The sequence below is a fragment of the Trichomycterus rosablanca genome, chromosome 18, assembly GCF_030014385.1.
Source record: "Trichomycterus rosablanca isolate fTriRos1 chromosome 18, fTriRos1.hap1, whole genome shotgun sequence".
NCBI classification, from domain to species: domain Eukaryota; kingdom Metazoa; phylum Chordata; class Actinopteri; order Siluriformes; family Trichomycteridae; genus Trichomycterus; species Trichomycterus rosablanca.
Window position 1 is genome coordinate 21,623,422 of NC_086005.1, and position 16,093 is coordinate 21,639,514.

General features: G+C 39.6%; 2 protein-coding genes across 2 annotated transcripts; both read right to left on the reverse strand.

Annotated features, from left to right (window-relative positions):
* Positions 1 to 7,370: 7,370 nt before the first annotated feature.
* On the reverse strand, positions 7,371 to 8,811 carry stc1l (stanniocalcin 1, like). The gene is made up of 4 exons (XM_063013754.1): positions 8,700 to 8,811; positions 8,466 to 8,608; positions 8,143 to 8,354; positions 7,371 to 7,649 (listed from the first exon to the last, which is right to left on the reverse strand). Exons 1-4 carry the CDS (start codon positions 8,809 to 8,811, stop codon positions 7,379 to 7,381), a joined length of 738 nt encoding a protein of 245 aa, XP_062869824.1. The 3' UTR covers positions 7,371 to 7,378.
* A 3,849-nt stretch (positions 8,812 to 12,660) lies between these two features.
* zcchc9 (zinc finger, CCHC domain containing 9) lies at positions 12,661 to 16,093 on the reverse strand. The gene is made up of 6 exons (XM_063014389.1): positions 16,012 to 16,093; positions 14,509 to 14,716; positions 14,265 to 14,415; positions 13,722 to 13,814; positions 13,563 to 13,631; positions 12,661 to 12,882 (listed from the first exon to the last, which is right to left on the reverse strand). The coding sequence occupies exons 2-6, from the start codon at positions 14,707 to 14,709 to the stop codon at positions 12,770 to 12,772; spliced, it is 627 nt and encodes a 208-aa protein (XP_062870459.1). The 5' UTR covers positions 14,710 to 14,716; positions 16,012 to 16,093; the 3' UTR covers positions 12,661 to 12,769.

Sequence of the window (16,093 nt, forward strand, 5' to 3'; positions counted from 1 at the left end):
GTTACATAAACACAAACACTGATGGAAAATACTAGAGAACCAAGAGGTAACCTTTCACTTCCGAGCACTTTAATACAAAATAAAAGTCTCACACATATAAATACGCTTGCTTTTATTCTAATGTAAGGCTGCGCTCACGAGCTTTGTTTGGAACATAATGGGTTGGGCATGTTGTTAGTTATATTTGTAAAGCCAAAACTTTATTTAGGGTTGATTTGTAAAGGGATGATTAGCAGAGCTAATCATACTGGTTTAAATTGAAATATGAGTTTATATATATATATAATATATACTATATACACGCATATACTTATATACACATACATTTGTATCTATATATGGCTCAGTGGGTAGCACTGTCACCTCACAGCAAGAAGGTCCTGAGTTCGATCCCCAGGTGGGGTGGTCTGGGTCCTTTCTGTGTGGAGTTTGCATGTTCTCCCTGTGTCTGTGTGGTTTTACTCTGGGTGCTCCGGTTTCCTCCCACAGTCCAAAGACATGCAGTGAGGTGAATTGGAGATACCAAATTGACCATGACTGTGTTTGATATAATCTTGTGAACTGATGAATCTTGTGTAATGAGTAACTAAAGTGTAAAACATGACATTAAAATCCTAATAAACAAACTAACAAAAAAAATATATATATATACAGTGTATCACAAAAGTGAGTACACCCCTCACATTTCTGCAGATATTTAAGTATATCTTTTCATGGGACAACACTGACAAAATGACACTTTGACACAATGAAAAGTAGTCTGTGTGCAGCTTATATAACAGTGTAAATTTATTCTTCCCTCAAAATAACTCAATATACAGCCATTAATGTCTAAACCACCGGCAACAAAAGTGAGTACACCCCTAAGAGACTACACCCCTAAATGTCCAAATTGAGCACTGCTTGTCATTTTCCCTCCAAAATGTCATGTGATTTGTTAGTGTTACTAGGTCTCAGGTGTGCATAGGGAGCAGGTGTGTTCAATTTAGTAGTACAGCTCTCACACTCTCTCATACTGGTCACTGAAAGTTCCAACATGGCACCTCATGGCAAAGAACTCTCTGAAGATCTTAAAAGACGAATTGTTGCGCTACATGAAGATGGCCAAGGCTACAAGAAGATTGCCAACACCCTGAAACTGAGCTGCAGCACAGTGGCCAAGATCATCCAGCGTTTTAAAAGAGCAGGGTCCACTCAGAACAGACCTCGCGTTGGTCGTCCAAAGAAGCTGAGTGCACGTGCTCAGCGTCACATCCAACTGCTGTCTTTGAAAGATAGGTGCAGGAGTGCTGTCAGCATTGCTGCAGAGATTGAAAAGGTGGGGGGTCAGCCTGTCAGTGCTCGGACCATACGCCGCACACTACATCAAATTGGTCTGCATGGCTGTCACCCCAGAAGGAAGCCTCTTCTGAAGTCTCTACACAAGAAAGCCCGCAAACAGTTTGCTGAAGACATGTCAACAAAGGACATGGATTACTGGAACCATGTCCTATGGTCTGATGAGACCAAGATTAATTTGTTTGGTTCAGATGGTCTCAAGCATGTGTGGCGGCAATCAGGTGAGGAGTACAAAGATAAGTGTGTCATGCCTACAGTCAAGCATGGTGGTGGGAATGCCATGGTCTGGGGCTGCATGGGTGCAGCAGGTGTTGGGGAGTTACATTTCATTGAGGGACACATGAACTCCAATATGTACTGTGAAATACTGAAGCAGAGCATGATCCCCTCCCTCCGGAAACTGGGTCGCAGGGCAGTGTTCCAGCATGATAATGACCCCAAACACACCTCTAAGACGACCACTGCTTTATTGAAGAGGCTGAGGGTAAAGGTGATGGACTGGCCAAGCATGTCTCCAGACCTAAACCCAATAGAACATCTTTGGGGCATCCTCAAGCGGAAGGTGGAGGAGCGCAAAGTCTCGAATATCTGCCAGCTCAGTGATGTCGTCATGGAGGAGTGGAAAAGCATTCCAGTGGCAACCTGTGAAGCTCTGGTAAACTCCATGCCCAGGAGAGTTAAGGCAGTTTTGGGAAATAATGGTGGCCACACAAAATATGGACACTTCAGGAACTTTCACTAAGGGGTGTACTCACTTTTGTTGCCGGTGGTTTAGACATTAATGGCTGTATATTGAGTTATTTTGAGGGAAGAATAAATTTACACTGTTATATAAGCTGCGCACAGACTACTTTTCATTGTGTCAAAGTGTCATTTTGTCAGTGTTGTCCCATGAAAAGATATACTTAAATATCTGCAGAAATGTGAGGGGTGTACTCACTTTTGTGATACACTGTATATATCAAGTTCCATTACTACCGTTATATATACAGTGTATCACAAAAGTGAGTACACCCCTCACATTTCTGCAAATATTTCATTATATCTTTTCATGGGACAACACTATAGACATGAAACTTGAATATAACTTAGAGTAGTCAGTGTACAGCTTGTATAGCAGTGTAGATTTACTGTCTTCTGAAAATAACTCAACACACAGCCATTAATGTCTAAATAGCTGGCAACATAAGTGAGTACACCCCACAGTGAACATGTCCAAATTGTGCCCAAATGTGTCGTTGTCCCTCCCTGGTGTCATGTGTCAAGGTCCCAGGTGTAAATGGGGAGCAGGGCTGTTAAATTTGGTGTTTTGGGTACAATTCTCTCATACTGGCCACTGGATATTTAACATGGCACCTCATGGCAAAGAACTCTCTGAGGATGTGAGAAATAGAATTGTTGCTCTCCACAAAGATGGCCTGGGCTATAAGAAGATTGCTAACACCCTGAAACTGAGCTACAGCATGGTGGCCAAGGTCATACAGCGGTTTTCCAGGACAGGTTCCACTCGGAACAGGCTTCGCCAGGGTCGACCAAAGAAGTTGAGTCCACGTGTTCGCCGTCATATCCAGAGGTTGGCTTTAAAAAATAGACACATGAGTGCTGCCAGCATTGCTGCAGAGGTTGAAGACGTGGGAGGTCAGCCTGTCAGTGCTCAGACCATACGCCGCACACTGCATCAACTCGGTCTGCATGGTCGTCATCCCAGAAGGAAGCTGACGCACAAGAAAGCCCGCAAACAGTTTGCTGAAGACAAGCAGTCCAAGAACATGGATTACTGGAATGCCCTGTGGTCTGACGAGACCAAGATAAACTTGTTTGGCTCAGATGGTGTCCAGCATGTGTGGCGGCGCCCTGGTGAGAAGTACCAAGACAACTGTATCTTGTCTACAGTCAAGCATGGTGGTGGTAGCATCATGGTCTTGGGCTGCATGAGTGTTGCTGGCACTGGGGAGCTGCAGTTCATTGAGGGAAACATGAATTCCAACATGTACTGTGACATTCTGAAACAGAGCATGATCCCCTCCCTTCGAAAACTGGGCCTCATGGCAGTTTTCCAACAGGATAACGACCCCAAACACAACCTCCAAGATGACAACTGCCTTGCTGAGGAAGCTGAAGGTAAAGGTGATGGACTAAACCCAATTGAGCACCTGTGGCGCATCCTCAAGTGGAAGGTAGAGGAGTTCAAGGTGTCTAACATCCACCAGCTCCGTGATGTCATCATGGAGGAGTGGAAGAGGATTCCAGTAGCAACCTGTGCAGCTCTGGTGAATTCCATGCCCAGGAGGGTTAAGGCAGTGCTGGATAATAATGGTGGTCACACAAAATATTGACACTTTGGGCACAATTTGGACATGTTCACTGTGGGGTGTACTCACTTATGTTGCCAGCTATTTAGACATTAATGGCTGTGTGTTGAGTTATTTTCAGAAGACAGTAAATCTACACTGCTATACAAGCTGTACACTGACTACTCTAAGTTATATCCAAGTTTTATTTCTATAGTGTTGTCCCATGAAAAGATATAATGAAATATTTGCAGAAATGTGAGGGGTGTACTCACTTTTGTGATACACTGTATATATATATATATATATATATATATATATCAGTTTTCATTCCATATATATGTAGTTTCATTTTATATATATATCAAGTTTCATTATATATACGTATATATCAGTTTTCATTCCATATATACAGTGTATCACAAAAGTGAGTACACCCCTCACATTTCTGCAGATATTTAAGTATATCTTTTCATGGGACAACACTGACAAAATGACACTTTGACACAATGAAAAGTAGTCTGTGTGCAGCTTATATAACAGTGTAAATGTATTCTTCCCTCAAAATAACTCAATATACAGCCATTAATGTCTAAACCACCGGCAACAAAAGTGAGTACACCCCTAAGAGACTACACCCCTAAATGTCCAAATTGAGCACTGCTTGTCATTTTCCCTCCAAAATGTCATGTGATTTGTTAGTGTTACTAGGTCTCAGGTGTGCATAGGGAGCAGGTGTGTTCAATTTAGTAGTACAGCTCTCACACTCTCTCATACTGGTCACTGAAAGTTCCAACATGGCACCTCATGGCAAAGAACTCTCTGAGGATCTTAAAAGACGAATTGTTGCGCTACATGAAGATGGCCAAGGCTACAAGAAGATTGCCAACACCCTGAAACTGAGCTGCAGCACAGTGGCCAAGATCATCCAGCGTTTTAAAAGAGCAGGGTCCACTCAGAACAGACCTCGCGTTGGTCGTCCAAAGAAGCTGAGTGCACGTGCTCAGCGTCACATCCAACTGCTGTCTTTGAAAGATAGGTGCAGGAGTGCTGTCAGCATTGCTGCAGAGATTGAAAAGGTGGGGGGTCAGCCTGTCAGTGCTCAGACCATACGCCGCACACTACATCAAATTGGTCTGCATGGCTGTCACCCCAGAAGGAAGCCTCTTTTGAAGTCTCTACACAAGAAAGCCCGCAAACAGTTTGCTGAAGACATGTCAACAAAGGACATGGATTACTGGAACCATGTCCTATGGTCTGATGAGACCAAGATTAATTTGTTTGGTTCAGATGGTCTCAAGCATGTGTGGCGGCAATCAGGTGAGGAGTACAAAGATAAGTGTGTCATGCCTACAGTCAAGCATGGTGGTGGGAATGCCATGGTCTGGGGCTGCATGAGTGCAGCAGGTGTTGGGGAGTTACATTTCATTGAGGGACACATGAACTCTAATATGTACTGTGAAATACTGAAGCAGAGCATGATCCCCTCCCTCCGGAAACTGGGTCGCAGGGCAGTGTTCCTGCATGATAATGACCCCAAACACACCTCTAAGACGACCACTGCTTTATTGAAGAGGCTGAGGGTAAAGGTGATGGACTGGCCAAGCATGTCTCCAGACCTAAACCCAATAGAACATCTTTGGGGCATCCTCAAGCGGAAGGTGGAGGAGTGCAAAGTCTCGAATATCCGCCAGCTCCGTGATGTCGTCATGGAGGAGTGGAAAAGCATTCCAGTGGCAACCTGTGAAGCTCTGGTAAACTCCATGCCCAGGAGAGTTAAGGCAGTTCTGGGAAATAATGGTGGCCACACAAAATATTGACACTTCAGGAACTTTCACTAAGGGGTGTACTCACTTTTGTTGCTGGTGGTTTAGACATTAATGGCTATATATATATATAACTTTTTATTTGTAACTTTAGTTTACAAATAAGGAACGATTCCGTATTTTATGGGACGGTTGGCGGCAACCCTAGTTTAATCTATCATTGTTTTTATCTTTATCTGTTAGCCTGTTATGTTGTAGGACATTTAGTGTGTTACTTTATATATTTACTGTGTTTACAAATATAAAACAGGGCTGTTCAAATGATACTTGGCTAAGTGGGTAGCACTGTCGCCTCACAGCAAGAAGGTCCCGGGTTCGATCCCCAGGTGGAGCAGTCCGGGTCCTTTCTGTGTGGAGTTTGCATGTTCTCCTCGTGTCTGCGTGGGTTTACTCTGGGTGCTCCACATTCCTCCCACAGTCCAAAGACATGCAAGTGAGGTGAATTGGAGATACAAAATTGTCCATGACTGTGTTTGATATAACCATGTGACCTGATGAATCTTGTGTAACGAGTAACTACCGTTCCTGTCATGAATGTAACCAAAATCCTAATAAAAAACAAACAAACAAATATTTGATAACTGTGGTGCCAGTATTATAACTATACCTTGTAATGTATGTGCCCAAATTGTTTATGGATATTTTAAATAGTGTATTGAAATTCATGACTGTCTAATATTATTGTAATCATTTTATTCTTTGTGTGTTGGAAAACAGGATATTTTCGTCTATTTTAAACGACAAAAGGTTCCAGAGTCTGCTTGTTCCTTTCATTTGTGTTGAACAGGGCATGCACACAATCCTATTTAAATACATGTACCTCACCAATCTGCTGTTCTTCCATGTCTGCACTGCTCTGTATTTGGTGTGAAACAAGTAAAATGCATAGAAAAAAGACATACTTTCCTCACAGTGTGCAACTTTTTATTTTTTTATAGAACAAAATTCTCATGATTGGCTGATTGTTAAATGAAAATATTAACATTTACTGCTAAGTAGTTACCAATCAGTAAAATTATACACATACACAGGGAAGACACGGTGGCTAAGTGGGTAGCACTGTCGCCTCACAGCAATCCCCAGGTGGGCGGTCCGGGTCCTTTCTGTGTGAAGTTTGTATGTTCTCCCCGTGTGTGCATGGGTTTACTCTGGGTGCTACGGTTTTCTCCTACAGTCCAAAGACATGCAAGTGAGGTGTATTGGCGATACTAAATTGTCCAGGACTGTGTTTGATATAACCTTGTGAAGTGATAAACCTTGTGTAACGGGTGACTATTGTTCCTGTCATGAATGTAACCAAAGTGTAAAACATGACGTTAAAATCCTAATAAACAAACAAATACAGATACACAGGTTAAGAGGGTTTTCACAGATTTTTTTATTTATGTCCATTCATTATCAGTATGCAACATTTCTGCTTCAAATATCTTTTCTATTATGTTTCTTATGACCAGCATAAGAAACTTGAAATTAAATGGTACAATTAAATACTAAAAACCAAAAAAAATGACAAAATGTTTCTGTGAAAAGTAAAATAATGTATTTTTCAAACCATATTTCATATTTTTTACAACTATCATTTTACTGAAACTTACCTATACTAAAAAATAATTTACACCCATTTCCCAATGCATGTTTATTCATGTTGCATCTATCTTTTGTACAATTTCACAAAAGTAGCAGATTTAACCCAATAACTTAACAGAATTATAATTAGTGTTCAATAATTTGGAGGCTGCTCTAATATTTTTAAACAAAGTGCTGTTATGTTTGTATATAGCAAATTGTTATTAAGTTCATACAGCAGATAAAAAGTCTGAAATTATTTTATCTTTTTAAAGTTTTAACAGTCTATTTTTTTACTTTTTGAACTACATTGTACATGGTGGAAAATGTGTGTTTTATTTCTGTTCAGTTTTAAACTCAACGTTTTTTGGCAAAGAGATGATTTGGTTCCCTGTTGTGCAAGTTGGGTTGGATCCTAAACATAGGTACTTCTAAAGGCCAGCGGAAGCCATCATGCCCATCCATTTCAGAAGAACCATGATCGAGGTCTTGGGGACATTGCTTCTTTTGCAGCAGCTGAAAAAGGGTAAGCATATCAGGGCCTAGTCTAGCCATCAGCCCGGACCGAACCACCTCCACCGTCTCCTCGTCACACTCTGTTAGGCTCTGAAGCAATGTGCTGTAGAACCTACCACAAAAAATGTAAGCAGTTACACCACTTTCAATCATAGCATACAAACACTGATCAGCCATAACATTAAAACCCCCTACTTATTTCTACACACACAATTACTGACACAATTACAAATACACTTACTGACTGTAGTCCATCTGTTTCTCTACATACTTTGTTAGCCCCCTTATATGCTGTTTTTCAATAGGCAGGACCCCCAAAAGACCACCAAAGAGCAGGTATTATTTAGGTGGTGGATCATTCTCAGCACTGCACTGACACTGACATGGTGGTGGTGTGTTAGTCTGTGTTGTGCTGGTATGAGTGGATCAGACACAGCAGCGCGTCCACTTAAGACTAAGATTTACTGTACGATTTTGCATAAAACTAGTCTTCAACATAAAACATCTTCAAGAAATGCATGGTAGGTGCAGTGGTAAAATACACTAGCGCACCAGAGCTGGGATCTCGAATATATAACACATTGAGAAAATTGGAATAGGCTTACCTGTTTGGAAAATGTCTGGGCACTTGGATTACTTCTCCAATAGCATCAGAGTTAGATCGAACTACTCCGCAGATATTGTGTTTCTTGTAACACTCCTCTTGCACCTCAGTTATCATCGTCTGGAAGGTGCCACAGTGGCGGATGGTCTGAAGAACCTTAGAGGTGATGCCATTTGCAATGCACTTGATGCTTTCCTTGAAAAAGGTCTTACCCTATGTAGGATTTTAATATGCATTTAATTACATTAAATTAGATTCACATCAGAGTAGATTAAAAGATTATAACTCTTCTGGAGAAAATATGCTTTATACAGTATATATTACCTCTGTGTTGAATAGTGCTGCAGTGTTGAAAAAGATGTTACAAATATCCTGCAAACCGTTGGTGTCGCACATGGAATTTTCAAGGCAGGAGAATGCGCTACAGCCCACTTGAGGTCCACTGTTCAGACAACGAACCACGTCCGCTAGTTTATAATAAATAGTAAAAAATAGTACTGTTATTTACATTTTAAAATCAAGCGAGCGCAATTTTGTGATGGAAATGATAATACTTACATGGACTGTTAGCTGAGAATCCAGATCTTTTAACTGCAGACACATACGGCTCTGTTTCAATAGCAGATAAAGCCGAGACGAGACACAAAATGAATCCAATTTTAAGGAGCATTTTTTAAAGATGTCAGAATTTGTAGGTGTAAATAACTTTGCTTGTCTTACTGGCTTTTGGTAACGTTAAGTGAAAGACACCGCCACTTATATAGCTGTACAGTTTTAGATTAACCAAGACCTAATCCTGAGATTGGCTCACTCATCCAATCACCATGTCCGTATCACAGGAAGGTCAAACTTACATGGTTTTAAACACTTTCCACACTCTCATAAATATTCAGGATTCATGTCTGGGAAACTTGTCTACTGATTTACTACTGACTTGTCTCCAGTGTTTAACCCCCACTCTCTTCAAAAGTCACACTTATGAGTAAGTCTGGCAAAGTAATCTATTTTTATATGTTCAATAAAATACCTTTGTCACTATCAATTATAATTAAAAACAATCAATATGCAAAATCTTTTGTGAAATTCCACAATCACACTTTTGCTGTAGTCACACAATGAACTCAAATAATCTTTCCTAAAGCCTGGTAACCAGCCAAATTACCACAGATTAATGAATCCGATTATCTTTTACTGAGCGTAATAATGTAAAAATGCTATAGCCAGTGAGTACTTGCAAATAATAATTTACTTTGACATTTATTTGATTGCAGACAGGATGAACCTGAGATATTTCATGTTTTCTCTGATCAACTTAATTTCATTTATTAATAAACATCCATTCCTGCATTTCAGGCCTATAACACATTCCAAAAAAAAGTTGGGACAGTAAAGCATTTACCACTTTATAATGTTGCCATTCCTTTTCACCACACTTAAAAGATGTTTTGGCACCAAGGAGACCAAGTGATTTAGTGTTTCAGCTTTTATTTTGTCCCATTCTTCCTGCAAACACGTCTTAAGAAGTGCATCAGTACGGGGTCGTCGTTGTCTCATTTTTCCTTTCAAAATTCTCCACATATTCTCTATTGGGGACAGGTCATGACTGCTGGTCCACAGCCATGCCTTTGTAATGTGTGCAGCATCTGGTTTTGCATTGTCATGTTGAAAAATGAATGGACGTCCCTGGAAAAGACGACGTCTTGAAGGCAGCATATGTTGCTCTAAGATCTCAATGTACTTTTCTGCATTAATGCTGCCATCACAGAAGTGTAAATGACCTTTGCCAAGGGCACTGACACAGCCCCATACCATGACAGACCCTGGCTTTTGGACTTGTTGCTGATAACAGTCTGGATGGTCCTTTTGGTTCTTGGTCTGAAGCACGCGACATTCATTCTTTCCAAAAAAGACCTGGAATGCTGATTCATCTGACCACAATACACATTTCCACTGTGTGATGGTCCATCCTAGATGCCTCTGAGACCAGAGAAGTCGACGCCGCTTCTGGACATGGTCCTTGAATGGTTTAATGATGTTATGCACTGTAGAGGGAGAAATATGCAAATCCCTTCCAATCTCTCTTTGAGGCACATTGTTTTTAATAATTTCAATCATTTTCTCACGCATTTGTTGACAAACTGGAGATCCTCTGATCATCTTTGCTCATCAAAGCCTTTCCTGGATGCTGCTTTTGTACCAAACCAATCTCATCATTATTTAGTTTTTTCACCTCATTACTAGCCCTAAATTATCCCCATCCCAACTTTTTTTGGAATGTGTTGCAGGCCTGAAATGCAGGAATGGATGTTTATTACCAAATGAAATGAAGTTGAGCAGACAAAACATGAAATATCTCAGGTTCAAACTGTCTGCAATCAAATAAAAGTCAAAGTAAATGTAAGGAACACCGCATTTTTATTTTATTTGCATTTTCCATACTGTCCCAACTTTTTCTGATTTGGGGTTGTAAGCAGAAACACAGGACTAACATAGGTAGACCCACATGTAATTCTATACAGTATAACTGGCTTTAAAGTTGTTTAAAGTGGTGCAGTACACCACATGGATTAGTGCTACACAATAACAAAATAATGAGTTACTTAGAACACATTATCAGAGCTATATACACCACTATTCATGTTTATTAATGCATGTATAAGAAATCATTACCAACTTAAAAGTAATTATAGTAATGACTTAAGAGCACAGACTTTGGGTTAGCCAAATACAATTCTACAATTTTTTGAGCACCTTCTTTGAAGCCAAATCTAAAAAACAAACATTAATTTGTTACTATGGTGTTGAAATCTAATTAATGTTTGCGATTCTCATTTGGTCACACGGTTTTTAATGCAACCTTGTCAACACCTATTTTAGAACAGTTTTCCATGACGGCCACCTTTCCACATGCTTTCCTCCAAACATTTAATTACACTGATAGCAATCAAAGAGCTATGCTATTTTGAGGAAATGAGTCAGGCATGTTCCAGAATCAACATTTGCTAACCTATAACCAATTACAAGTTAGAGGTGGGGTTATTTTAGATGTAGGTATTTAAAACTTATAAAGCACTATATGGGGCAGAAGGAATCATTTTGCTCTTTTTATTGAAGAAAATCTCTCACTGATATGAATCACAGGGCAGAAATAGGAGAGGATTCCACTTTTAATGGATAAGCACAATATACACCGATCAGCCATAACATTAAAACTACCTCCTTGTTTCTACATTACTGTCCATTTTATCAGCTCCACTTACCATATAGAAGCACTTTGTAGTTCTACAATTACTGACTGTAGTCCATCTGTTTCTCTGCATGCTTTGTTAGCCCCCTTTCATGCTGTTCTTCAATGGTCAGGACCCCCACAGGACCACCACAGAGCAGGTATTATTTGGGTGGTGGATCATTCTCAGCACTGCATTGACACTGACATGGTGGTGGTGTGTTAGTGTGTGTTGTGCTGGTATGAGTGAATAAGACACAGCAGCGCTGATGGAGTTTTTAAACACCTCACTGTCACGGCTGGACTGAGAATAGTCCACCAACCAAAAATACCCAGCCAACAGCACCCCGTGCGCAGCGTCCTGTGACCACTGGTGAAGGTCTAGAAGATGACCAACTCGAACAGCAGCAATAGATGAGCGATCGTCTCTGACTTTACATCTACAAGGTGGACCAACTAGGTAGGAGTGTCTAATAGAGTGGACAGTGAGTGGACATGGTATTTAAAAACTCCAGCAGCACTGCTGTCTTATCCAGTCATACCAGCACAACACACACTAACACACCACCACCATGTTACCACCCCACAGAAACAGATGGACTACAGTCAGTAATTGTAGAACTACAAAGTGCTTTTATATGGTAAGTGGAGCTGATAAAATGGACAGCGAGTGTAGAAACAGGGATGTGGTTTTAATGTTATGGCTGATCGATGTATACCAAACGTTACATAAATCTGCACAGTTAAACTTTCACCAACACACTTAATTAAACGTTTACTTAATTATTTACATTTCAGCAGCTATCTCAGTATGTGGGTGTGGTATTTTCATGGCAGTGTCTTCCAAAAAAAACAACAACAGGACTTTCTGTTTGAAACGATGTCTAATGTAAGGAACTGTGTTCAGTGTTTTGTAAAAAAATGTTTCAGAATTGCTAAATAAGTGTAAGGCAGAGAATGTGCTCATGATTTGGTGTCCTAGGTCAATACATAGGCTATATGAGTTAATGGTTTCCAAAGCTGTGCTACAAGTACCAGGTTTTGAGTATTAGCCTCTTCAAAAACTGTAACTGGTTATCATAATGGATTTTTTTACAGTGATATAGTGTAGACAAATCTTCTGATGTACTTGGGAGGTGCATCTAATAAAATGGCTATTGAGTTCAGGTAAAATAGCTAGTAAATTTAAATAGATGCATGAATGAAAAAACAAATCTCTTTTACACAGAATTTTTCATATTTAATTAAAACCTTCAATGCAAAACTATTAAAACTGGACAACCAAAACCCTCATACATAATACATTTTTATTTTATACAGAATGTGAGTCATATATGGTATAATTTTCTTTTGACTATTATTTCCATAAAACAGAAACCATTATTTTACAGCGAAACTTTGCTTAGAATACCACAACCTTGGCTTTCTTTCGTGGCGCATCCACCACAGGTACATGGACATCTTCATGGTCAGCACTTATCCGGTTTGATATACGTCTGACTGTGATGGAATTCGCTATAAAACAAAGGGATAATTTGAAGTACATAGAAAATAGACATCATAAAATACCACAATCAGGAAATAACATTCTGAAAAAAAAAAATCTTTAAAACGAATTGAATACAGTGGTACCTTGTAACTCAAACTCTTTTAAACTCAACGCACTTCGTCGAGAAATTTGTACCCTTAAACTTTTTTTTTTTAAATGTATCCATTTAATTACAAATAAACAATAAACAGTCGCTTTGTTCAGCGCTCGGCTTAAGCGTTGCTGTAATATGTCATCAAAGTGTGAATATGAGACGAATCTGCATTTGTGTGGAATAACAGTCAAATCCAGTCTGTCTACATGTATCTGTGTTTAGCTGGATTTTCTTCCTGTTTCACTTTTAAACTTGTGTTACAGCTCAGGGTTCTGAGAAACTGTAAGAAGAATCTTTTTATATTATATTTGTGTTATTTTCAGCGTATAAGTGTCAAAAACAACCCCATTATTTTACATTAGCCTAAAATATATGCAAGCCCACCGGAACATGGATCGCATTAACAGGTTTCCCATACATCCTTATGGGGAAAATATACCTTAAAAACGTCTTTTAAACTCAACGCCAGTCCCAGAAAAAGTTGACGTTAAGTTTCAAGGTACCACTGTAGCTGGTGAAAGCAGCCTAAGCAAATAGGGATCTCTGACTTACTTGAAGTTTGATGGTCTGGGCAGTCCTTCTTAAAGTGTTCCACAGAACCACAAAAGTGACAACAACCACCTGATTAAAAAGAACATTAATACCAAAATACACATAAGTATTACATTTATCATGTTTATATTTTTAAATCAGTACTGTGAAAGAACACACCTGCAGCATACATTCCTTTTGGGTTATCAGGGCAGGATCTGGACAGGTGACCAGTTTTCTCACAAATAAAGCATTTGGCATATGGATAATCACCTAAAAAGATAAGGAAAATGACCATGTAACAGTGTGTTACTAAGGCTTTTGCATATCAACTATTTAATTAAATCAGTCAGACCATTGAAGAACAACATGAAAGGGGGTTAACAAAGCATGCAGAGAAACAGATGGACTACAGTCAGTAATTGTAGAACTACAAAGTGCTTCTATATGGTAAGTGGAGCTGATAAAATGGACAGTGAGTGTAGAAACAAGGAGGTGGTTTTAATGTTATGGTTGATCGGTGTATACCATGATCTTATACCACGTTTCACCCTAAAGTGACACTTCTTATTTTATCACCACTAATAAAAAGCATCCCCTGGTTTACCCAATATTTAATGCTGTGACAACTAACTCTGTTCCTTAGAAGACAGGTCATAGGTGTTCAGTGTTCATTCTTTACACCTTTATAAACAATACATCCAAACAAAGCTACATTCCTACCCATTGCAGGATCGACTTTAGCTTTACACATCTGAATCCCATGCTCTGTAGAGCCACAACGATAGCAGATTCCTTGACCCATTTCTTCATCAGCTTCAGCATTTGGACAGTCAGCCACCCCATGTCCTGACTTTCTACAGTTAAAGCACACCTGGACATAAAATATATAGGACATTTGTACAAAACCCATTAAACTAATATTTAATATTAATTTTTGCAAAACCTTCTCCACACATTCACACACCATTTTGTTCTTCTTGGCATTCTGTCTTTTTATCCTCCGATTTTCTCGTTGTTTAACTTTGTTGAGGGAGTTGGAAAAGCCCCCTTGTTTGAATCCACTCTCTGTCTGCCCTCCTGCTAGACCAGACCTTAGTTGGCTCCATGGTGCAGCATCTGTTGACTGGCGTTTATGGACATTGTTGGCCCTGGCCCACCGTGTCATGGTTTAACTGTGTGAAGTAAAAAAGTATACTGTAAGTAATCGTTGCAGTACTATGTATATCAATGCTATTAAATATTCAGTAATTAGTTATGAGGATTATTATTTTAAAAGTGTACAGTGTAGTTTACACATTACAACAGCACAAAAATACAGCATTAGCATTTCAATGACAGGATTACCTTAAAATTGAAACATTTTACTTGGAAAGGGGAAGCAATAACAAAAAAAATCAGACAGAAAATAAAGGATAAAAGTGAATCATATTACCTGACTGACCCACCCACCAGTAGGCCTGTCGTGATTATTACATATGATCCAATATCAATGTTAGGTATCAATGTAGATATTTATTATTAGTTTAATATCTGTAGCAGTGTTTTTTGTGTCTGTTGTATTTTGGGTTTCCACTTATTTCACTTTGTAGTTCTACAATTACTGACTGTAGTCCATCTGTTTCTCTGCATGCTTTGATAGCCCCCTTTCATGCTGTTCTTCAGGACCCCCACGCAGTGACACTGACATGGTGGTGGTGTGTTAGTGTGTGTCTTGCTGGTATGAGTGGATCAGACACGGCAGCGCTGCTGGAGTTTTTAAACACCTCACTGTCACTGCTGGACTGAGAATAGTCCACCAACCAAAAATATATCCAGCCAACAGCTCCCCGTGGGCAGCGTCCTGTGACCACTGATGACGGTCTAGAAGATGACCAACTCAAACAGCAGCAATAGATGAGCGATCGTCTCTGACTTTACATCTACAAGGTGGACCAACTAGGTAGGAGTGTCTAATAGAGTGGACACGGTATTTAAAAACTCCAGGAGCGCTGCTGTGTCTGATCCAATCATACCAGCACAACACACACTAACACACCACCACCATGTCAGTGTCACTGCAGTGCTGAGAATGATCCACCACCTAAATAATACCTGCTCTGTAGTGGTCCTGTGGGGGTCCTGACCATAAAGGAACAGCATGAAATGGGGCTAACAAAGCATGCAGAGAAACAGATGGACTACAGTCAGTAATTGTAGAACTGGCTGATCAGTGTATGTAGCGCTATGTAGTGAGTGGTAAATATAGTGTGCATAAAAAGTGGACATTTTTACTACATAACGTTTAGATAACGTTTAAAAACAGGTAACTTAATGCTAATTTAATTGGTAGCTTGTTGCTACCTAATGCTAAAAAGTTTTGCAAGGTTAGCCCTACGACCTATAAAAAATAAATAAATAAAAACAAAGAAATGCGTAACACTATAATTATAAAATATGTTAAAACATTACGGTAATAAAATTTACTTACAAATATGTTTTGAGCCTAATTAGACAATAACGTGTCGCCACTTCTGCTTAGGCTTCGTCTTCTTCTACTGCTTCTTCTTAGT